The 24,567-nt window shown below is 43.1% G+C and overlaps 1 protein-coding gene across 14 annotated transcripts in view; it reads right to left on the reverse strand.

Annotated features, from left to right (window-relative positions):
• LOC147015585 (amyloid-beta A4 precursor protein-binding family A member 1-like) overlaps nt 1-24,567 on the reverse strand; it is a 210,173-nt gene that overhangs the window by 98,378 nt on the left and 87,228 nt on the right. For 13 of the 14 annotated variants that reach the window (XM_085850478.1, XM_085850482.1, XM_085850488.1 and 10 more), the window contains 2 exons: nt 22,336-22,521; nt 21,378-21,557 (listed from right to left, as the gene is read on the reverse strand). In XM_085850478.1, the coding sequence (XP_085706604.1) occupies nt 21,378-21,557; nt 22,336-22,521 (366 nt within the window). Of the gene's footprint in view, nt 1-14,736; nt 14,886-21,377; nt 21,558-22,335; nt 22,522-24,567 lie in introns of those variants that run through there. The other variant, XM_085850489.1, reaches the window with a different exon arrangement.

The raw sequence follows: 24,567 nt of genomic DNA on the forward strand, positions 1-24,567 counted from the left end.
GGTAAATTGTAATCTAAACTGCTTGATGTAATGAGTTAATTTTGACTGTAGAGAGCAGTATTGTATTGTAAACTGCCTGGTGAGATTTGTGAAGATGTTGGAACGTTCTCCGACAAAACTTCCAGTATGGATGAGAATCACAATTTCTGGAAAGCACGGGATTGTTCTGTGTTACTATATAAACCCACGAGAGGGAAATGTATCGAGGCGGGTGACATGTGATGAGACGTGCATGTCCATCGTCCCCGTGCACAATTTAGCTCTGAGTGAACGAGGTGTTAAAGTCCAGAGCAGTTGTTAAAGTGTGGAGCCGATTATAATCAGGTTGTTTAAAACTCATTAAGATTGTGTATCGGGAAAGAATTCCTTAGAGCTCTTCAATCATCCTAGACCTAGAGGGTTAGCGCACGAGAGGGAACAACACCGCAATAGGACTGAATCGTTCAACAGCCCTGGTGGATTAGGTGAACACAAGTGAGTTGAGCTGGCAGGATAGAGACAGTGGGCGGAAACAACTCAATGCAGGAATCGTTGTTGGACACTGCATTGTGTGTCAGGGTGAACTTCCTCGTTTGACTTTGTATCTGTTTATTTGAAATGAAAGTTTCAAAAACGTTACGCTGTTGATGTAATCACTGCAACACCACTCAGAAGTCACAGACCCCAACTGACAAGTAGCCAATTGATTGGTAGCCGATATGCCTGGTGTTTGGCTTAATGGTCAGGGTGGTGGGCTTGGGATCCCAGGATCCTGAGTTCAAATCCCACTCGGAAATTGAATTAATACCAGGTGGGGTTGACTCTGCCAGTCATCCTTTCGAGGTCAGCAAAATGAGTGCCAGCTAGCTGGTATCCTGTGTTGGAGTGGCAACCCGTCCAGGATTGCGCCCAACAGCCAAGGAGACTGCTGAGGCAGCACCAACGCTCTGCATAGAGTTTGGTCCCAATGGATGGATGGTAGCTGACGGGTACAATCATTCATACTCGTGAAGCGCAAACCTTGGATTGCAGTCATTAGAGAATGGGCTGGGTTCGGCACCACTAACAACATACTGTATACCAAAGGGAAGGAAACCCCAAGGTGTGTATACCGACAGACTGTATCGAAAGCACGAGATATGTCCAGAGAGGCGGCCATGATCTCATGACTGATATTGAGGGCCACCATCCATTGTTGGGAGAGTAGAAGCAGCATGTTCAAGGTGGAGTAGAATCTGAATTGATGATGTGAGATGAGGCTGTTGGAGAAAAGGAATGATTTTATTTCAACTGCGATGATGGATTCCATGGCCTTGCTTATGATTAAAAGTAAGCTAATTGATCTGTAGTTAAGGGGATCCACTTTTGCACCTTTTTGCAGATGCTGAGATGTTGGCTGGTTTCTTGCTGTTGTTTCCAAGCAGATGGAAGATGACCTATCTCGGGTAAATGATGGTGAAAAGGGCAGAGAGAGGGAGTGCAAGAGCAGCAGAGCAGATTTTTAGGACATGTGAGCTGATGCCGTCAGGTCCAGTTGCAGAGTCAGAGTTGATGATTGCCAGTCTCGCCAGTGCTCTCTCTCTCTCTATCGAGTGCAGCCTGTGGCTGCTGGTTGCATCATTGGTTGGGACGCGGCTATGCCGTTGATGCAGTGTCCCCCTTACCAATGCACTGGCACTAACTTTGCCGACCTCGGAAGTATGGCAGGCTGAGTCAACCTCCTGGTGTATTAATTCAGCGGCCCAACGGGGCTTGAACTCAGGACCCTAGGATCCCAAGCCGCCACCCTAACCACTAAGCCAACACCAGGCTCGCTGGTGCTCAGGCAAGTTCTTTGAGAATGGCCAGAGAGATGTTGACCTTTACAAGCACATGATCAGATGAGCAATATCCACTGTGGGAAGTTGGTCATCACCAAATCCAAAAGGGAAGATTTTCCATTGGGAGAAATCTAGGTGGGAAAATTAATGGGTCAGTCCCATGGGGTCACAGAAGTCCTTAGGAGAAGTGCAATGGCTGGCGAGAGAGATCAGGTCAGGTCAGGAATGGGAGCATGTGTCGGAGCAGCGTGTCGCTGGATGCACTTTCCGCCAGTATTCCAGAGGCCTTCGTCTGGCCATCGCCCAGGCAGATGCCTAGCCCATTCCCATCTCCTCGAGATGCTGATCAACCTGCTGCAACCACGAGGCACATGGTCAGCCCATTGGCCTACTCCGCTCACGAGGCTCCCTCACTGAGAGAATCTGGTGAGCAGGATCAGCGTCCGGAAAACGAGCCCCATGTCCCAACAGCTGCAGCTGATGCTCATGGACCATGCAGTTCACAAATTTCATTTCAGTCTCTTTCAGCAACCACTCGTTGGCCACAATGTCTGACCAGCGATAGCCAAGGATTCTCTGAGGAGACCTGGTAGCAAAGGAATTCAGTCACTATCTCAGATCCCTGGTCAGAGTCCAAGTCTCACATCCATAGAGCAAAACTGCAAGCACCAAGGACCTGAAGATGCAGACTTTCATCCTACATGCACAGGTACTGACAGCACCACACCCCATGATCCAGTGAATACATGACTCCCCAGGCCCGACCAAGACGTCTATTGACCTCTGGTTCACAGCCAGCGGAGGCATGGATATCACTGCCAAGTTCAAGTGAATCTGTCCATAACCTCAACATCCTTGCCACAAACAGGTACAGACAGGATAGCAGCATCGAATATGTAATTGAAAGCCTGGATGTTAATTTTGACCCAGGAAACCCATAATCCCAGCAGCTCGAACTCATCATTCAGCACATCTTGGGCCCCCAAAAAGACATCCGGAGTCTCCGCAAAGATGACTGCATCATCTGCGAAATCAAGGTTAGAGATCTTGAGATTACCAAACAATGCCCCACAGCTTGATCTCCCCGATATCCTCCCCAGAATCCAGTCCATACAAGCGCTTAAGTGTGGGGGCCAGTACACACCCCTGACAAACTCCAGGAACAACTGTAAATAAGTCAGAGATGGAACCACATTGCACAGCACTCTCAGTATCAGAGTGAGAGAGGTCCCAGCCAATTAGCATGGTGACAATGATATGTATATTTATATACAGTGGGGAGAACAAGTGTTTGATACACTGCCGATTTTGCAGGTTTTCCCACTTACAAAGCACGTTGAGGTCTGTAATTTTTATCATAGATACACTTCAACTGTGAAAGACGGAATCTAAAATAAAAATCTTGAAAATAATATTGTATGATTTTTAAATAATTAATTTGCATTTTATTGCATGAAATAAGTATTTGACACAGCAGACAAACAGAATTTAATATTTGGTACAGAAACCTTTGTTTGCAATTACAGAGATCATACCTTTCCTGTAGTTCTTCACCAGGTTTGCACAGACTGCAGCAGGGATTTTGGCCCACTCCTGCATACAGATCTTCTCCAGATCCTTCAGGTTTCGGGGCTGTTGCTGGGTAACACAGACTTTCAGCTCCCTCCAAAGATTTTCTATTGGGTTCAGCTCTGTAGACTGGCGAGGCCACTCCAGGACCTTGAGATGCTTCTAACGGAGCCACTCCTTAGTTGCTCTGGCTGTGTGTTTCGGGTCGTTGTCATGCTGGAAGACCCAGCCACGCCCCATCGAAAATGCTCTTGTTGAGGGAAGGAGGTTGTTGGCCAAGATCTCGTGATACATGGCCCCATCCATCCTCCCCTCAATATGGTGCAGTCGTCCTGTCCCCTTTGCCGAAAAGCATCCCCAAATAATGTTTCCACCTACATGCTTCACGGTTGGGATGGTGTTCTTGGGGTTGTACTCATCCTTCTTCTTCCTCCAAACACGGCGAGTGGAGTTTAAACCAAAAAGCTCTATTTTGGTCTCATCAGACCACATGACCTTCTCCCATTCCTACTCTGGATCATCCAGATGGTCATTGGCAAACTTCAGACAGGCCTGGACATGCGCTGGCTTGAGCAGAGGGACCTTGCGTGCGCTGCAGGATTTTAATCCATGACGGCGTAGTGTATAACTGATGGTTAATTTTGATACTGTGGTCCCAGCTCTCTTCAGGTCATTGACCAGGTGCTGCCGTGTAGTTCTGGGCTGATCCCTCACCTTTTTCATGATCATTGAGGCTCCACGAGGTGAGATCTTGCCTGGAGCCCCAGACCGAGGGAGGTTGACTGTTATCTTAAACTTCTTTCATTTTCTAATAATTGCGCAAACAGTTGTTGCCTTCTCACCAAGCTGCTTTCCTATTGTCCTGTCACCCATCCCAGCCTTGTGCAAGTCTACAATTTTGTCCCTGATGTCCTTCGACAGCTCTCTGATCTTGCCCATTGTGGAGAGGTTGGAGTCTGATTGATTGAATGTGGACAGCTGTCTTTTATGCAGATAACAAGTTCAAACAGGTGAAGTTAATACAGGTAATAAGTGGAGAATGGGAGAGCTTCTTAAAGACAAAACTAACAGGTCTGTGAGAGCCGGAATTCTTACTGGTTGGAAGGTGATCAAATACTTATTTCATGCAATAAAATGCAAATCAATTATTTTAGAATCATACAATGTGATTTTCAGGATTTTTGTTTTAGATTCCGTCTTTCACAGTTGAAGTGTACCTATGATAAAAATTACAGACCTCTACGTGCTTTGTAAGTGGGAAAACCTGCAAAATCGGCAGTGTATCAAATACTTGTTCTCCCCACTGTGTGTGTATATATATATATATATATATATATATATATATATATATATATATATATATATATATATATATATATATATATATATATATATATATATATATATATATATGTGTATATACATATACATACAGTAGACTAGGCGTAAGTCGGCAGTGTGTAACTTGTCACTTCGCCCAAGTCGGCAGCATCAAAAAGTCCCGAATTTATCTAATGTTAAATCCCTTTAAATAAAGTCTGTAAGTCGTCATCTCTAAGTCATCACTTTGTCTAAGTCGTCAGATGTTGTCCGTTCCCGCGTAATGGAAACTCAAGTAAATTACCACGCCTAACTCGTCACACGGAACTGCTGTCTCATGAGAAGCCCAATTTTATGGAAGCGTGATGCGCGCTCATTGGTGTACACTGTACACCAATAAGTGATAGTGTTTGGTCGTTCTGATATTCCTCCATACCATGGCAGCCACAGAACAATGAACAGGAGAACCTGGCGGCAGAGCAACTACATCTATTCGTTGCACAGGGTCGCACTGAGCTGCACCCACACCTGATCATCGTGAGAACATTAACAGTTAATACAAATTATAATTAATTATATTAACACATAACCAAATAAACGTAATAAGCAAGGTTTACACAAATTTTACACAAAATCAAATCCACAAAGGGGTCTGTACATGCTATCAACTATGAATACACTGATGCAGAATTGGAATTTTACCCTAGGTGTGTTTTGGAGTACATACACAATTTTATTGCAGATTCTGGTAACATAGACTATACTAAACTCAAATCCGAGTGATGCCACTTTGTCATGCTTGAGCAATTTTTTAGGACCAAAATTCAAAATGGCCACCATCAAAACCGTTTTTTGGCCGTAACTCGGCCAAAAATCGAGATATGAACTCGATTTCAGTGGCAAACCCTATGTTTTGGGGGTCAAGGAATACACTCATATGTTTAAATAAACCATACAACTTATAATAATAGTCTATATTGCAATTTTTCTATTTAGATATAATATTTTGACTGAAAAAATATCGACCGAACTATTTTCAGCTGGAACTATGCCCAAAATCTATATGAACCTGATTTAAGTGGTAAACAGTATATTGTATTGTATTGTAACAGTATATTGTATTGTATTGTATATCTTATTTCCAACAGTACAGTTGAGTCATACAATGATTAGGAAACTACAAATTATAATTAATTATATTAACACATAACCAAATAAACGTAATAAGCAAGGTTTACACAAATTTTACACAAAATCAAATCCACAAAGGGGTCTGTACATGCTATCAACTATGAATACACTGATTGGTTGCTGATGAACTTCTTTCATTCTGCTTTCACTCAATCTTTCTTTCACTCAATCTCACATACAAGAGAGCTGCATAAATCAAATAACTAGTGTTCACTCAAGTTCCACAGCTTCTCTTGCTGATACAGACTTTGTTTGGTCGTTCTGACATTCCTCCATACCATGGCAGCCACAGAACAATGAACAGGAGAACCTGGCGACAGAGCAACTACATCTATTCGTTGCACAGGGTCGCACTGAGCTGCACCCACACCTGATCATCTTGAGAACATTATCAGGAGCTCTGATGACATCCGGAGGCAGAGACACAGGGAGCAACATGCTCGACACTTCTTCATGTGACCATCCATGACTTGTTGGATTGATCAATGGTGGGTCTGGATCTAATGCAGCCCGCCATATTTCTGCCTGCAAGTGCGCCCTGAGAACGTGTTGGATGAAAGCCACAGTAGTTGGTGGTAGAGGTTTTAACTCTGGTGCTGATGTCAGCTTCTCGTTAGCCATCTTTGAAGACCAGACATCAAATCGAATAGCTGACATGTCTTCTGTTTCCTGGGATCCATAGGAAGCAGTAAAGAAGGCAGTTGCTTCAGATATGACATCTGGTAATTCTGCATCAAGATCACCAAAATAATTTAATTGACGACCATCTTTGAGGTGTTTCACAAGTGTGCCTTTTCCGACACCCCACAGGTAGGCAACTGTGTCACATCCAGACACCACATGTGCTGCCAGAACTTGGGTGACAATATGTGCATGCTTCTGCACTGTAGCCTTGATGTCAACAGATGATCTGTCACGACTTGTACCAGCCATCACAAGGTTGCATGCCAGTTCCTTGAGTTGGTAAAAATGCAACAGCAATATGAATGCATCTGTGTCGTAAGAAATTACCCGGATACTCGGAACTCCTGATGAGGCGAGAAGGACCATTTATTGTACCATAATAACATCGGCTTCTTCGTGAGTGGTTTTTAGGTCAGGCCTCTCTACTACTTGGTATTCTGCAATTCCATAGGAATTGGGTTAGGTCCAGTTAATATGAGCTTTGTGTTGGTAGAAAATGCTTCAGCATGGTCTTTGATGTAGCTGCAAATGATATTTATTAACTGGACTTTGTTCTCTGTCACTGTCAAAACGATCGTTTGCGCAGGGAGTGGCGTCATGAGATTCAGCTGGTGTCGTCGACTGGCATCCTTGCCTGCACGAGTGGTTCGCTTGACTTTCTTGATGCTGTTGTCATACTACCGGTTAAAGACCAAATACGTATCACATATCTTCAGTTAATCTCTCAAATAAGAAAGAAGATTCTGCACATAGTCCTCTACTGTTTCTTTCGATGGCCATTGAATCACCCACAGCATAGCACAACCATCTACAATGATTGCTCCATCAGCTGGAAACATTCTGTCAGACACCTCCACCGGCAATTTCTGCTTCAAGACTGCTTTCGATTTTGTGATTCGCATGTCACCGTTATCTTCAAACATAGAAGGCGGTACTGGGGTGAGCTCAAACTTCAGGATATCTTTCAGGTTGATGTCCCTCACTGCCTGAAGGCCCAACACTCTTGAATATATGAGCCCCGTGTCATATACAGGTGTTTGTCCGACCTTTATCTGCTTTCGGGACACTGCCATCGTGACTATTTGTTTGCTGAGCGGCTTGTTGAAGCTGTCTGGCCATTGCTCCTCATACTCCCTCATCTGCTTGACTCCTATGCCAACAGAAATGTCAGCGTTGACAATGTTTGGACTCATTCTTCCAGTTACAATGTTCACAAGCCCATCCGGGTGATTCTCTGGTTGTAGAGGGTCAATACATGTGGCCAATCTTTCTCGTAGGTTCTGTCTGTCTCCTGCATCTGATTGTGTCCGGGCGGGCATTTCTTCGGTATCTGATATACCAATATTGCAATATGGACTATTTATATGGATGATCTTCTTCTTCTTCTTCTTCTTCTTTCGGCTGCTCCCGTTAGGGGTCGCCACAGCGGATCATCCGTATGATCCGCATAGTGATTTGGCACATGTTTTACGCTGGATGCCCTTCCTGACGCAACCCTGGTCGCCTCTTACGACACACAGGGATATGGTACACCTATTTTAACTGGGGTATACACCGGCCCAGTATACTGGTACTCATTTCGCCGACCTCGGAAGGATGACAGGCTGAGTCAACCCCCTGGTGTATTAATTCAGTGGCCCAACGGGGCTTGAACTCAGGACCTTTTGGATCCCAAGCCGCTGCCATAACCACTGCGCCAACACCAGGCTTGGACTATTTATATGGATGATATGGTTTATTTAAACATATCAGTGTATTCCTTTTCCCCCAAAACATAGGGTTTGCCACTGAAATCGGATTCATATCTCGATTTTTGGCCGAGTTATGGCCAAAAAACGGTTTTGATGGCGGCCATTTTGAATTTTGCTCCTAAAAAAAAATTGCTCAAGCGTGACAAAGTGGCATCACTCGGATTTGAGTTTAGTATAGACTATGTTACCAGAATCTGCAATAAAAATGCGTATGTACTCCAAAACACACTTTAGCCAATGGCTGCCAGACTATAAGCTATTTATAACTGCGCTGTGTTCAGCTCAGTCAGTGACCACGTTGATCGCACTGCAGGCAGGACAATGGTGACTTAGCGTAAGCTTACAACTAAAACCTACCAAGAAAAATACGACATTATCAAGTTTTGTGAGGCAAACCCACCGATGAAGAAAACAGCCATAGCTGAGAAGTTCGACATCAAACGGCAGACATTGAATGATATCTTGAAGAATAAGGGCAAGATATTTGGACAAGTGGGAAAGATCGCGAGGCCGGTGGTAAGTGTGAAACGTGTGTCCTTTGAAGATGTCGAAGATGTCGAAGATGTTGAAGCTCATCATCTGGTTTCGGCAAATGTCGGCTCAGCCAAATATTCGGTTGGACGGTGAAATGTTGCTGCTGAAGGCACGTCAATTCGCTGCGGACCTCGGGAATGATGATGCCGAGACCTTGCCGATGCACTGGAGAGACAGATTCAAAGTGAGGTGGGGAATCGGCAAGGTCAAGAAGTGCGGTGAATCAGGCGGCGTGGATTTGGCAGTGGTGCACAACTGGAACAATGGCATATTGAAAGACATCTTGGAAAGGTATCAGCCTCGGGATGTGTACAATGCTGATGAGACTGGGCTTTTCTGGCAGATGCTGCCAGAAAAGTCTCTGGGGTTCGTTGGTCATTCCCATAATGGTGATAAGCAGGTGAAGATCCGTGTAACGTTGCTGGTTGGAGCGAACATGGATGGCACCGCCTAGCTGCCTCTGTATGCAATCGGGAAAAGTAAGAATCCCCGAGCCTTCAAAAGTGTGAAGCACCTGCCTGTGGCCTTCTTAGCGAATAAAAAGGCGTGGATGACTTCTGCCCTGTTCGAACAATGGTTGGTGAAACTGAACCATCGTATGTCACTTGAAAAACGCTAAATTGTGTTCGTAGTTGACAACTGTCCCGCTCACCCTGCATGTCAACTGGAGAACATAGAACTTGTATTCCTCCCACCCAATACTACCAGTCACACTCAACCAATAGATGGTGGCGTCATCAGAAACCTGAAACTTCACTACCGCCAGATCCTTGCCACGCGTCGCCTGAATGCAGCAGATGAGGGAATCCCATTCAAATGGGATTTGCTGGATGCCCTGATAGCTGCCAAAACCACATGGGGAAAGGTCTCCAATGCTGCCATCGCGAACTGCTTCCGTTCGGTCAGGTTTGTCAATGCGGATCACAGCACCCATGAAGTTGATGAGGAGAGCGATGACGACCATGGAAACCAGTTCCGCAATGTCTGGGAAAGACTCGCTGAAATCTTTGGTTCAGACGTGATGCTCTCATTGGAAAAATACATCAACGTGGACGCTGAATTAATGTGGACATCAACATGGACGTGGACATCCATCAACGTGGATGAAAAATACATCAACGTGGACATCAAGGCAGCACCCAACAAATGACTGATGCAGAAATTGTGGATTCTGTGAAGAACGTCTCCGACGATACAGGTGACGTGGACGATGTGGACATTGTTGATCTCGAGGACTCAGGGGAGACATACATTCCAAACGCGCCTCCAACTATTCAGGAGGCATTCAGCGCCCTGGATGTGATGCGTCGATACTGTCTTTTGGTGGAGGATTGCCCAGACAACATCATGGAATACAATGACCGGTTTGAGTCCTTTCTCATGCACCAGATGTCCAAGAGTTTGAGGCAGTTAAACATAACGGATTACTTCGTGCAGGAGTAAAGGATCGATCGAGCTTAGTGTTGAAGTCCGATCATAGTTTTATATTGGCTTGTTTTGTACATTACCGCACTTACTTCCACATAGGCATTGAGTGGTAGTCATCACCACGATGACTGTGTGTCATGTAATTTGTCGACATACCATCACCGATGGTATATGAGTTGTCTTACAGTTGTTCATTATCTTTACTTTTAATAAAGTGATTCATGAATTCCATCTTTGCTTGATCACTTTCCAACTCACCAATGAACCCCCACCTTTTGGTACAATAGCCCTATTTTTTTGTGTTCGGAACACATTCTGTGTTCGCATACGCGCAAGTCATCACATCTCTAAGTCGTCACTTTTTTCTCGGTCCCGACGGTGACGACTTATGCCTAGTCTACTGTATATATATATATATATATATATATATATATATATATATATATATATATATATATATATATATATATATACCTATTTATTCAACCACCTATTTATTTTAAGGTCATCGTAGACCAAAGGGTCAACATAGGCCAGATTTCTAAAATCCTCAATTTTATTCCGATTAACTTGAAAGTTGAAGAGCATTTGCATATCAGGTCATTGAATTGAACTACCGATTATTTTTGAGGTCAATGTCGGCCAAAATGTCATGGGCCAAATTTCCAAAATTGTCAATTTCCATCCAATTGACCACAAATTTGAAGAGGATTTGCATATCCATCCATCCATCCATCAATTGGGACCATACTCTGTGCACAGCATTGGTGATACTGAAGCAGTCTCCTTGGCTATTGGGCACAATCCTGGATAGGTCGCCACTCCGACACAAGATACCAGCAGAATGGTACTCATTTTACCGACCTCAGAAGGATGACAGGCTGAGTCAACCCCACCTGGTATTAATTCAACAGAAAAGCAGGATTTGAACTCAGGACCAACGATCCCAAGCCCACCACTCGAGCATTAAGCCAACACCATAATGGGGGAGTGGTCCTAGACAATGGGCCCGTAGGACTATCATGATGAGAAGTTGCCACCTATTTAGATATGTTCTACATATGTCTCAGAACAGAAAAATTGATGTTGCCAATTTTGGAGCTGTCAAATTGTGGCCATTTTGAATTCCAAAATGGCTGCCATGATCATGCTTTTTTCTTCAATGAATACAATTATTGCTCATATTTTAAAAATAATATCAAAATTTTATCCCATAATATGAGTGAACATGAATAGGAGAGACATTATGATTTATTGTATGAATATTTAAAATAACTAGTACGTGCCCATAAAAAAAAAAAACTATAAATAAATATTCAAACAGCGAGCAACAAACAACAACCACACAGGCCGTTTCTTCGCTCTCGCGTGCCTGTACGTGCGTGGCGCGGAAATTCGCATATTATTCGCAGTTACGATGATTCGCAATTTAGGTTTTAATGGCCAATTATTCAATTAGCGCCAACATATTTTGCCTTTTCGCAATGTCATCGCAAGGAAAAACAAAAAAGAGAAGAGAAGAGAGAGAAAAAAATTACTTCCTGGTTCGGAGCATACCAGCACTCTGATGTTATCGAAATTTATGCACCGTCTCATCTGAAAACGAGCATAACTTGCGGCATTGTGTTTATCTATAAATGCGCATAAGAAATCGAGAAATTATTAGAATACACGAAGTCATCACTCTCCGGAAGCCCGTACGTTGTAATCCGTAATGGGGAAGGCGGCTGAGCTTCCCTTCCCCATCGGCCACACCCACGCAACAACGTGTCTTGTCATTGGTTTGGTAAATAAATGGCCATAACTTGGGAAGCACTTGTCCGATTAATATCAAACCTTGAAAAGGGACATCCTCAGGCCCCCAGCAATATACCTGGCAAGTTTCAATTAGATCGGACCAGCGGTTGTCGAGAAACAGCGGTCTCACACACACACACACACACACACACACACACACACACACACACACACACACACACACACACACACACACACACACACACACACACACACACACACACACACACACACCCACCTGAATTATAGATGGATTATGTCATTTTGAATTTCAAAATGGCCACCATTTGAAATGAGCTGTTTATTTATTTATTTAAATATTCTTCTAAATCCATTGAAATAGAGTATTTTTTTTCTTATTTCTAAGAAACTTTAGGATGCTACTTCTTACAGACAATAATATATTAAATAAATTGGCCCTTTTGAGTATCCGTAACAAATAATTAGCTATAGAGGGCAGCATCTGAGTTACCTGCTGCCTCTACTACATCCATAAGCACATGGTATTGGACACAAGTTTCTGCTATATTGTCATGCAAAGTGATCAAAGCATATATTGTTACTAAAGGCCCAGTCACACCTTGACGTTTTAGCCAGCTTATGCCGATTTTTGGAAAATTTGTCGAAAACGCTGGTACACGTCGAATACGTTATGGGTAAGTTTTGATAACATTGAGAGCACGCTGAAAAACACTGCCATACGTCGTTGTACGCTGGCTTTAAACGTTGTACTTTTCGGTTGTCCTCAAATTTTCCATGCTTGAAATTTTAAGACTTATGCCAGCGTATGACTCACACGTTCCGCATAACGCTGGCCATTAGTTGTAGGCACGTCATAAGATAGTTGACACACGTCGACACACGTTACTTGTGAGTTACTCATAAGTCGAAACATGTCGAGGTAATGTTTAGCGTACCCGAAACTTATTTCTAACTTATGAGTAACGTGTTGTACTCACGTTACGCGATCGGTGACACACATCGACACACGTTACTTGTAAGGTGCTCATAAGTCGAAACACATCAAGGTAATGGTTAGCGTCAGTGTTCCAGGCTCCCTGGTTTTTTTTTTTTTTGGTTTTTTTTTTCTTCTTCCTTCCTTCGGTATGATGGTGATTTTGACACTTCGATTTCTAGTGCGGTTATAATATAATATAATTAATAGGCTGCCGCTCAACGATTTAAATCATAACCGCACTGTACACTGAACACCGTCATACCGAAGAAAAAAAAAAAACCGGGAGTCTGGAACACTGACGCTAACCATTACCTTGACGTGTTTCGACTTATGAGCACCTTACAAGTAACGTGTGTCGATGTGTGTCAATGATCGCATATCGTGCGTACAACTTATTCCCATCGCATGCGGAGCGTGTGTCATACGGCAAGTACGTCGTAAAATTTTCAACATGTTCAAAATTACAAGACGTACTCCACTTACTACGACGTATGATAGCGTACTTTAGCGTTCAATTCACGCATACGAAAAACTTACCCATACCGTATTCGACGTGCGCCAGCGTTTTAGACGCATTTTTCAGAGGTCGGCATACGCTGGCAAGATCGCCAAGGTGTGACTGTGATGTTGACACTTCCATTTCTGCGGCGGTTATGATTTGAATCGTTGTGCGGCAGCCTTTTCATAACCTACGCCACGTCATTGTCGGCGATGCGTGCAGCGCGCTATGCCTAAGTTAGACTATCGTTGGGCATAGGTTGTGAAGGCCGACAACAGGTTCAGCATTCGTTGGTATAAGTTATCTATAACACAACGAAACGTTCTGTGTCCGTTACTAATACGTTATGCATAAGACCAAGTCGTTATGAATACGTCCGAATCTTTAAAAAAAAACATCAAAAGTTCAACGTAAGCCAGCGTTTTACATACATTTTGATACGTTGCCATTGCTGGCTAAAACGTCAAGGTGTGACTGGGCCTTAAGGTAAGTTTAAGTTACAGTACTTGTTTTTAATTGTGCTTACATGTCCAGAAAGCTTTGAAAATATATCAGCAAAAAGTTTAAAGAAAGGCTTTTATAAGAAGCTAATGAATTAATGTGGAAAGCTTATCACCCATAGGCCTATATCATCCATTATAACCATTGGCAAAGTTGTAACAATAGACTGAAATATATAAACATAAAATATCTGTACATATCTTCCCTCAATAGTATTCTAAACAAATTGTATTTTTATAAAACACGGCAACAACGCCAACAAGGTGTCAACAATGCTAACAAATTGGTAATTACGGAAAGCCGTATGGGATACTCTGGATAGCTTTTAAATTAAAATATATCTCTATTAAAACACAGTATGCTAACATGTAGAAATACTTCCAATCACTGACCCACATAACCACACATGGACACATAAAACACTACCCCAGTACACATATTATGGATTTATGTTATTTTTTTTCTAGTGAACTGACCTACCTTGGAGCAAACCTTTAGATTACTGTGTGGATGATTTGAACCACCCGGTGCGAAGTGTACGACATGCACATGCCATTGCCAGAGCACATTATCAAGCCATGATATGGTATAATGACATTGTTGCATTCCCTGAAATACCATCCCCAGAGAACTATGGCTGGAACTTGGTAGATGGAATTTTCATACCAGTGATGACACATTTGCCTCCAGCTCCAGATGCCGTCACACAGTTCGTGAAATGCGGATGTGGTCGGACCCGGTGTTCCAGTCACCAATGCAAGTGTAAAAAGAATGGACTGTTTTGCACAGATTTCGTACATGCTGTGAAGGGGAAGAACTTTGCGACAATGCTCCTTCTAACCCCGACGTTGACTCTGACAATGAAGAGAACAGTGATGACGATGATGATGTTTAATACAGCTATTAAAGTAGCAAACTTGCAACAAGTTCATGTAGTTCCATTCTACATGGTGAAGACTGCATTTGTTGGACATGCAGTTGCAAGGTGTGTATAGTGGATGTAGATGTGGCTATTGTGTCTGGGGTATGTGTGGTGTGTGCTGGTACTGCGAGCGCATGATACTGCACCTCATAAATTTGTTATCCTCTGAAATGGATATTTAAATATTGTAGCTTGTAGAGTTAAAGTCTACAAATTAAGTCCATAGAAGTGACTGTTTATCGTTTTATATACGAGCTAAGGTGTGTATCTGAGTACCAGTTGCTTAGGTGAGTGTCAAACTGTGTAAAAAAGTTTGAGAAAAATACCGTTAGGTATCGTTTTTAGATAACACTTGTTACCACAATATTTAAAGGGGGATGGTCCGATTTCATCACATGCAGTTTTCACATTGATTGAATGGCTTTGACCCTCTACCCCACCTGTGAAGTTTCATGCTGGTATTTCAATCGTTTTGACAAGAGAGCTAAAAATGTGCATTTGCAAGCCCCATAGAATACTGTGGTTCAACTAATTGTTTGACCAATAGTAAGCAAGTTTTGGCATACAAAATCCAAACTAAACATCTTGCAGCCCTACAATTTCACAGGGTCAATGAGAAGAATAGCAGCTTTCTTCTCATATCAAAATTTATACCACGTCCGGTTAAATCTGGGGGTCAATGTTAGGATGAAGCTGTTGATCGGACCATGACCCTTAAGTTTTAATGCAATTTGTAACTTTTTGGCAGCCATTTTGAATTTCAGGATGGGTGATATCGTATGTAATTTGAACAAAATATTACTTACATTGATTTTGAAGTGTTAACAACAATAAAAACCTATCATTTTGCTTTCAAAATTGAGGTAAAATACTTTCATTGAAACTAACCAAGCGAAAAATAGTGGCAAAACATCGGCCATTTTGAAATCCAAGATGGCTGCCATCTGCCACACTTCCAAAAATGGCAACATGCATTTTAATGTACTTTGGTACCTAGATAATGAATTAAAATAGGTGGCACCTTCTCATCATGAAAATCCTACAGGTGTCCACTTGCCCCCCACTTTGGCATATATTTGCATTTCAGGTCACCGAATTCAACCACCAACTATTTTTGAAGTCAACATCAGCCGAACGGTCAACATAGGCCAAATTTCCAAAATTGTCAATTTCCATCCAATTGACCTGAAATTTGAAGAGGATTTGCATATTCATCCAACTCATGGGACCATACTCTGTGCAGAGTGTTGGTGCTGCCTAAGCAGTCTCCTTGACTATTGGGCACAATCCTGGATGGTCACTACTCCGACACAGGCTACTAGCAAGCTGGCACTTATTTTGCCAACCTCAGAAGGATGACAGGCAGTCAACCCCACCTGGTATTAATTCAACAGCCAAGGGGGGATTTGAACTCAGGATCCTAGGATCACAAGCCCACCACCCAAACCATTAAGCTAACACCAGGCATAATTTTCATCCGAATGACTTGAAATTTGGACAAGATTTGCATATCAGGTCAATGAATTCAACCAATTGTTTTTAAGGTCAAAAGGTCAACACAGTCCTAATTTCTAAAATTCATAGGGACAAAAACTATATATATATATATATATATATATATATATATATATATATATATATATATATATATATATATATATATATATATATATATATATATATATATATATATATATATATATATATACAGCCTGGTGTTGGCGCAGTGGTTAGGGCAGCGGCTTGGGATCCAAAAAAGGTCCCGAGTTCAAGCCCCGTTGGGCCACTGAATTAATACACCAGGGGGTTGACTCAGCCTGTCATCCTTCCGAGGTCGGCGAAATGAGTACCAGTGCACTGGGCCGGTGTATACCCCGGTTAAAAATAGGTGTACCATATCCCTGTGTCGTAAGAGGCGACCAGGGTTGCGTCAGGAAGGGCATCCGGCGTAAAACATGTGCCAAATCACTATGCGGATCATACGGATGATCCGCTGTGGCGACCCCGAACGGGAGCATCCGAAAGAAGAGATATATATATATATATATATATATATATATATATATATATATATATATATATATATATATATATATATATATATATATATATATATATATATATATATATATCATTGTCTCAAAAAGTTGTGGATGAGTTGAGACAAAACGAGGTGGATGAGTTGGTTAGGTGACAAGAACAAGTGGAATAGATTTTGGGTCAGATCCAGCCCATCAGTGGGATACAAAACGTAAACTGTTCAGCCTGGCAGATGGATGCGCTCTCCTGAGTGCCATTCGACTTTGTTCGGTTTTGCTCAGTGTCGCGCTGCAAATGATTTTTCATTTTTTGTTTGTCCGCACAGAACGTGAGTTTTCTCTGCAACTGCTTATCAGATCGAAACAATTTTCACCATCGGACCAACTACTCATGTAGAATGTTTCAATGATTATTGTGGCATCATAGGTCACATGGTGTGGCAGCCATGTCAGAAAAAAGGAAAACTTTTGACCTCTTATATCTCTGAAACCACACCAAGGAAAAAATTGAAACTTGGCACATGGCAAGGACTCCATATGAAGTGTGATTTTGTTTCTGATTTCAGAGGTGCCATGATGTCATCATAGGCAAAACTAAGAACACTACATCCTATCAGTATGAATATTTTTGATGGTCATCTTGGGATAAATTGGTCCACAGAAAAAAAGATGACGACGTCATAAGTTATGTGGTTCGGCAGCCATATTTAAAAAATAAATAAATTTTAAAAACCTTCAAAAATCCTCTTCTCTGACATGGCTGACCAGATCGAGGAAAAAAAAAAAAAAAAAAAAAAAAAAAAAAAAAAAATTTACAGGTATGACCGCTTATCCATGAGGAACAAAAGGTTCACACTTATGATGTCATAGGTCACGTAGTTTGGCAGCCATATTGGATTTACACGAATACCTATAAAAATCTTCTTCTCCAGATCGGTTAGACAGATCGAGGGGAAATATCACATTCAATGTTCCCCAGTCCTTGGGGATACCAGGGTGTTCAGGAGTAATTGATAGATCACATGGTCTGGCAGCCATATTGGATTGAGCAAAAATCTTTAAAATTTCTTTCTCTTGAACCGCTTCATCTGTTGAATAGAAACATGATCTAGTCGTGATGGGGTATAAAGATTTTTAATTTCATCCTGATTGGATGCATGGTCTGGCAGTCAGACTTTTTTCTTTCTTTTTTTGAATAAGGCCCACTTGGCTGTGCCTGGATGGATTTGAAGGTAGAGGAGAAGCAGCTGAAACCCGAATCTTATCCAGGTTCCTCTTGATGACTTCATCTTTGTTTTTGCTTGTTCAGGTTCCTTCTGATAATTCCAATTGCTGGACTGTACCTATTTGGTCTTCCATTTGTTTTGAATTGAATTAATTTAAATCCCATTGTAAATTCAACTGAATAATAATAAAAAAAACGTCATGGGTCAGGGTCAGGTGTCCAATCAAAGCAGGATATTTTGGTACCCGGTCATCACTGCCAGCAGTTATAAAGTGGCAGTTCTAATTATGACTTATTAATCACATAACACACCAGCAGACAAACGCCACACAAAATACACCACATAAAACTACACAAACACCACACAAAATAAGTCCTGATGAGGGTCTGCAATCTCTGATTGCTCTTTTCTTGTTTTCATGTTTTCTTTTTTTTCTTCTTCTTCAGATAATACAAATCATACATTACACCAAGATGGCAGACACCAGTCCATTTACAATGGAGAGGCTGGTAGCAGTGGTGTGGTAGCACGAGAGGAGAACCACAAACAAGATGATGAAACAGGTGCAGGATGACCGAGGAGCATTTGTTGAGCCAGCACAATCAAAATGAAATCTTCATCTTTGGGGAAAAAAAGGCATTTCAGATGGGAAGCGTACTCGACGGCAAGCCAGCAGATAACCAAAAATTCGAGATTTTGGAATTCAAAAAAATAAAACATTCATTCTCAGATCTCTGAAAAAAATACAGTAATTGCAGAAACATCCTGCAGTTGGGTGTTTCGTATTCATTGTTACGTCGCACAATGAAATAAGACATTCACATGAAACCATAGAAAAAAAGTCTATTGTGAAATGTCAGATGCAGATCATGAAAAAAAGGTTGACAAAATTATCTTGTGCCGTGACAATGGTGGCCGCCATATAGATGCTGCACTCGATGTCTAAGGAGGTATTGTAATTGTTGTATTACTGTAATATTTTATTATTAATCCTGTTTATGTATTACTGTTATTCCTGCAATATATCATTACTCCTGGGGCTTATGGCTCACCCTGGTAGATGATATAAACAAATGTTGTATAAGCAGCTAAAACTGTGTCTTGGGACTGATGACTCACCCTGTAGTTGTTTTGAAGATCGCATCTGTTGAGGTAATGTGTGTGACAAAAGCTTGGTGTTGGCTTCATGGTTAAAGTGATTGGCATATGTTCTTAGGATATTGAGTTTGAGCCCCAGTCGTGCTGTGAAATAACATCAGGTGGGTTGACACAGCCTGTCATCCTTCCCATCCACAGAGCACTTACGAAATATAATGTGTGTGTGTCGTTGGCTCCATCATCATAATTTTGTATACAGCCTGTGGCTGATGGTTGCATCAATTTCTGGGGGCGCAGCTGTGCCACTGATGCAATGCCCTTTGTTATCAGTAAGCTTGTACTCATTTTGCTGACCTCGGAAACATGACAGTTATACCGTTCCCTAAACCCACGTGCTCTCGAGGGCAAAAACAAGCACACTCTGTCCGTATTTTGGAGGGTCAACATAAAGGTGTGGGTAACAGCTGCCATCTTTAGGGATTGGTTCCACAACTGTTTCGTCCCTCAAGTTGAGAGGTAACTTGCAGAAAAGAACCTCTCCTTCAACGTCCTCCTTGCTGGTGGACGACGCTCATGGTCACCCTACGGTGCTGAAGGTGGCCCATCCCAATGTCGGTAATCTTTCTGCCACCCAACACCCACCTCCCTGATCCAACCACTCGACCAGGGGGTAACTTGGTCATTCAAAATGTATTACACCTGCCGCACCTTCCGTCGCACCTTGGATGCAATGTAGTCAGACCCCGGACATACCCTCGGGAAATGTTGGAAGGACTTCAACATATCACACTGCATCAGCGCCATCAAGCACTCGCCGGATGAAGGAAAAACCTCCACCATTAACGCTGTCTGGCAAAACCTATAGCCATAGGCAGTCAACAACTTCAGAGGTTTTCTCGACATCAAGGAAGCGAAGCGGAAAATTGTTGGGTTGGCACAGGAGATGGGAGGGGAAGGTATTGCAATGATATGGAGCCTGAGGAGTTGGACAAACTCATCACCTCACCTGGGAGGAGTTGACTGAGGAGTTGGAGGCCATCATCAAGGTTTCTGAGGAGGAGGTGGGCAGTGAAGAGGAAGAGGTGGCGAGGCCTAACCTGACCGTGAAGTTCCTGGCTGAGGTTCTGCAGGATATGGGTCAGTTGCTGACAGGTTGCAAGATGCCGACCCAGAGATGGAGCGGTACCTCCACTTCAAGAGGGGGTTGGATGATGTTTTGCTTCCACACAGAGCTGCACAGAAACCTGCACATTTTTTTTCACCCCAGCCCCTCCACCTCCACCTCAACACCCTCTTGGTACATGACTCATCAGCACCCTTGCCTGAATCTTCTTCAGAGGAGTTCACTGGATTCTAACTCGTCGTCGTCATAATCATCAAAAGTTACGTCTCATCTTAAATAAAATTTGGAAACAGTACCTGCTATTGTTGTTGTTTTCTCATTTACAAGCATTTTTAATGAAACTGTAATCATGTGAATTAGTGTTCCTAAGATTTCCCTTATGAATCACGAACCGCCAGGAAACAATCTTCCCCCCTTTTCCCATTGAAACAATACCCCGACATTCGCGGATTTGACATTCACGGCATTTTCCAGGAACGTATTCCCCACGAATATCGGGGTCTTACTGAATTAAAATTCGACCATTTCAGAAAATATAAAATAAAGAATACATGAAATAAACCAACAACTCTTCAATGTTTTTCATGATCAAGGTCAGTATTATTTGTACTTTCTGATCTTCGCCAATTTTTAAACACAGTACAACCTTTTATTCTTAAACTTCTTGGATTTACATAAAACTACTCAGCCAAGTGACACCATTATATAAGCCAGGGAACAGTATTTGAGGATTTTTTTTTCAAGTAACTCACAAAATAGTGCAGCAACGAACGAAATGCAAGAGATGGAAGAGCAGTTTGTTCAATGCATGCTGGTACAAATCTGACCACCCGAGAAGCACCTCTCCCACTCCAAACAGTTTATATATTTGAATAAATCACTACATGGCCTCTCTCAGTGCTTTTAAACTTGTGAGTGCACAATGCAGCTCTACATACCTCTTTTGAGTTTTCTGACTTGGAAAAATGTATTAGGTCATCATTGTACATTTCCTGCGTGTTCAGCAGGTCACTGTAATCCTTCTGGCTCAGATCCTCGGGGTTTATGCCATTTGCCCTCAGAAACTCTTGGTAAGCAACGCTGAATGCTTGCCCGATGGACTGTGCTATCAGCTGGGCCTAGAGCAAACAGACCAAAGCAATGGAATGCGATCATTTGACATGGGTTGTACACAGAGCACGAGCAAGATTTTTATTTTCTGCAGATCAATAAGACTCCATGGAACTTTACGAATGAGTTGCAACAATACAAACCTGTGTCAATGCACAAGCAAAACATGCAGAATGTACTCAGAAATGTGATGCACAATACTGATGGCAGTTGGGCAAAGTCAAATGGCGTTTATGACCGTATCACGACCGGCAAACAGCCAATTTGGCAGCTTCATTATGGTTCACAAAGGATGCAGCTACACGTCGGGAGAATAAATAATTATTTCGGCAGCTGTGCAGCTGCGCTTTGAGCATCATCATAGCTGGGGCTTTAAGGATGCCTTTGGACAGGCACCATTTACAGGAGTAATTTGGGAATATTGGGCATGCCACTTGAGAATTGGGCCCATGGTGGTCCTGTGGTCTTTCTGAAAAGGGCAGGTTGTGCCAGCAGTATGTCACCTTGGCATTCAGACAGTCCCGTGTGGAACCTGGTGCCACATTGTGAAAAGTGCCAAATGAAAATAAAATAGTGGTGATATCAATTATGACTATATTTGAGCAATCTATCCTGAGCACAAGTTGTTTTCTCCCACTGCACACTTACATTTATATACCAATGACATTGTCCCTTTAGTTTTTACCCACTGCAGTAATTAACTTCTCCCTCTTAATGTTACTTTTGCAAACACTTGCACATGGTGATAGGAAGTGAGGTTTTGGGCGTAAAGCAAGCAGGGCTCACATCTTCAGATTCAAACACATGGCAAATCATCTTGTACTGTCGCTTGCCATCTGGAGCTGGATGAGAGGCCTCCACAGCCTCCTGCGAGGATGAGCGTGGGAGACGGCGCCGAGCCATCAGCACTACGATATTTCCGATATCAGCTATGTACGAGATTGTGCGCAAGGCATGGTCCATCATCGTTTCCTATGGGTGGGCCAGGTACAAAGAGGTTTGCCAAACTTTACATGACATTCATATACCTTTTATATAATATTGGACAGTGTGAACAGCCTGCTAGTGTGAGGGTTATAAGCACATCTGGAAGGTCAAACCCGATAACATATTGTATCATAATGCCATGCACACTTTTCTTCAAGGTGAGTTTAACTCATTGAAGGTCTTGTACAATCGAGTAGACTACAAATGCATAGGAATGTGTGGAGGGGAAGGGGCCATGCAATGTAAAAAAAAAAACATGAGAAAAGAAATGGAATGGAGAGGATAGAGATCAAAAAAGGAAAGTAAGGGAGTGTAAGAGAAGAGAAGAGAGAGGAAAATAGGGGCAATACCCCTGGGTGCTTACCTGATAGAATAATGATAATTAATGAGGAGGAAGTCAAAATGGGATGGAATCAGCAAAAGGTACCATTGAACCAATCAGGTCAGGTCAGATATGGGAGCATGCACCAGAGCAGCGCGTCGCTGCACCCACTATCCACCGGTACTCCAGGGGCCTTCGTCTGGCCATCCCCCAGGCAGATGCCAGGCCCATCCACATCTCCTTGAGATTCTGATCAACCTGCTGCAACCACGAGGCACATGGTCGGCCCATTGGCCTCCTCCACTCACGAGAATCCCTCGCTGAGAGAATCTGGTGAGCAGGATCAGCGCCAGGAAAACGAGCCACATGTCCATACGCTCACCGACTATGCAGGTAACAAATCTCTTTTGAGTCTCTCTCAGCAACCGCTCGTTGGACACAAAGTCCGACCAGCGATAGCCAAGGATTCTCCGAAGAGCCCTGGTACCAAAGGAATTAAGTCTCCATCTCAGATTCTTGGACAGAGTCCAAGTCTCGCATCCGTAGAGCAAGACTGGAAGCACCAAGCACCTGAAGACTCGGACTTTCGTCCTCCTGCACAAGTACCAGCAGCGCCACACCCCATTAGCCAGTGAATCCATGACTCCACAGGCCTGACCCAGACGTCTATTGACCTCTGACTCTCAGCCAGAGACATGAATATCACTGCCAAGGTAAGTGAATCTCTCCACGACCTCAACATCCTCACCACAAACAGGCACAGACAGGACAGCAGCATCCAAGATGTCATTGAAAGCCTGGATCTTAGTTTTGACCCAGGAAACCCATCATTCCAGCGGCTCCGACTCCTCATTCAGCACCCCGAGGGCCCCCAAAAGGATATCTAAAGTCTCTGCAAAGATGACTGCAACATCTGCGAAATCAAGGTCAGAGATCTTGACATTCCCAAACGATGCACCGCAGCTTGATCTCTCCGACATCCTCCCTAGAATCTAGTCCATACAAGTGCTGAAAAGTGTGGGGGCCAGTACACACCCCTGACGAACTCCAGTAACAACTGGAAATAAGTCAGAGATGATACCATCACATCTCACAGCACTCTCAGTACCAGAGAGGAGTTCAGACATCAGATCGATCAGTTTTGGTGGCACCCCACGAAGAACAAGAATCCTCCACAGGGCATCCCGATTCACTGAATCAAACGCTTTACAGAGATCAACATAGGCTGCAAGCAGCCCCTGCCAAAACTCTTGTCTGCGTCCATCATTGTTTCCTATGGTTTCCTAAAAAACCCGCAGAGAAAGGATACGGTCAATCGTTGACCTCTTTGGTGTAAAGCCTGAGTGCTCTGGAAGCTGGTGCTCAAGCAGATGGTGGTGAACCCGATCAAGAATTATCCGAGCAAAGACCTTGCCCGGCACTGAGAGCAGCGTCACCCCTCGATAGTTGTTGCAGTCTTGGCGATCACCCTTCACTTTCCAGAGAGGGACAACAAGGCCCCTCTTCCAGTCAGTTGGGATGATGCCTGTGTTCCAGGCAGAGCACAGAACTGCATGCAACGACATGAGTACAGCATTTCCACCAGCCTTGAGAAGTTCAGCATGGATGCCACAGATCCCTGGAGCTTTACCCCATTTCAACCGGTTCACCGCAGCCTGTGTTTCCAGAAGCGAAGGTGGACCACAGTTGATTGGAGGGTCAGCAACAGG

Source organism: Eptatretus burgeri, chromosome 12, assembly GCF_056783735.1.
Source record: "Eptatretus burgeri isolate ZD-2024b chromosome 12, Ebu_testis_v1, whole genome shotgun sequence".
NCBI lineage: Eukaryota > Metazoa > Chordata > Myxini > Myxiniformes > Myxinidae > Eptatretus > Eptatretus burgeri.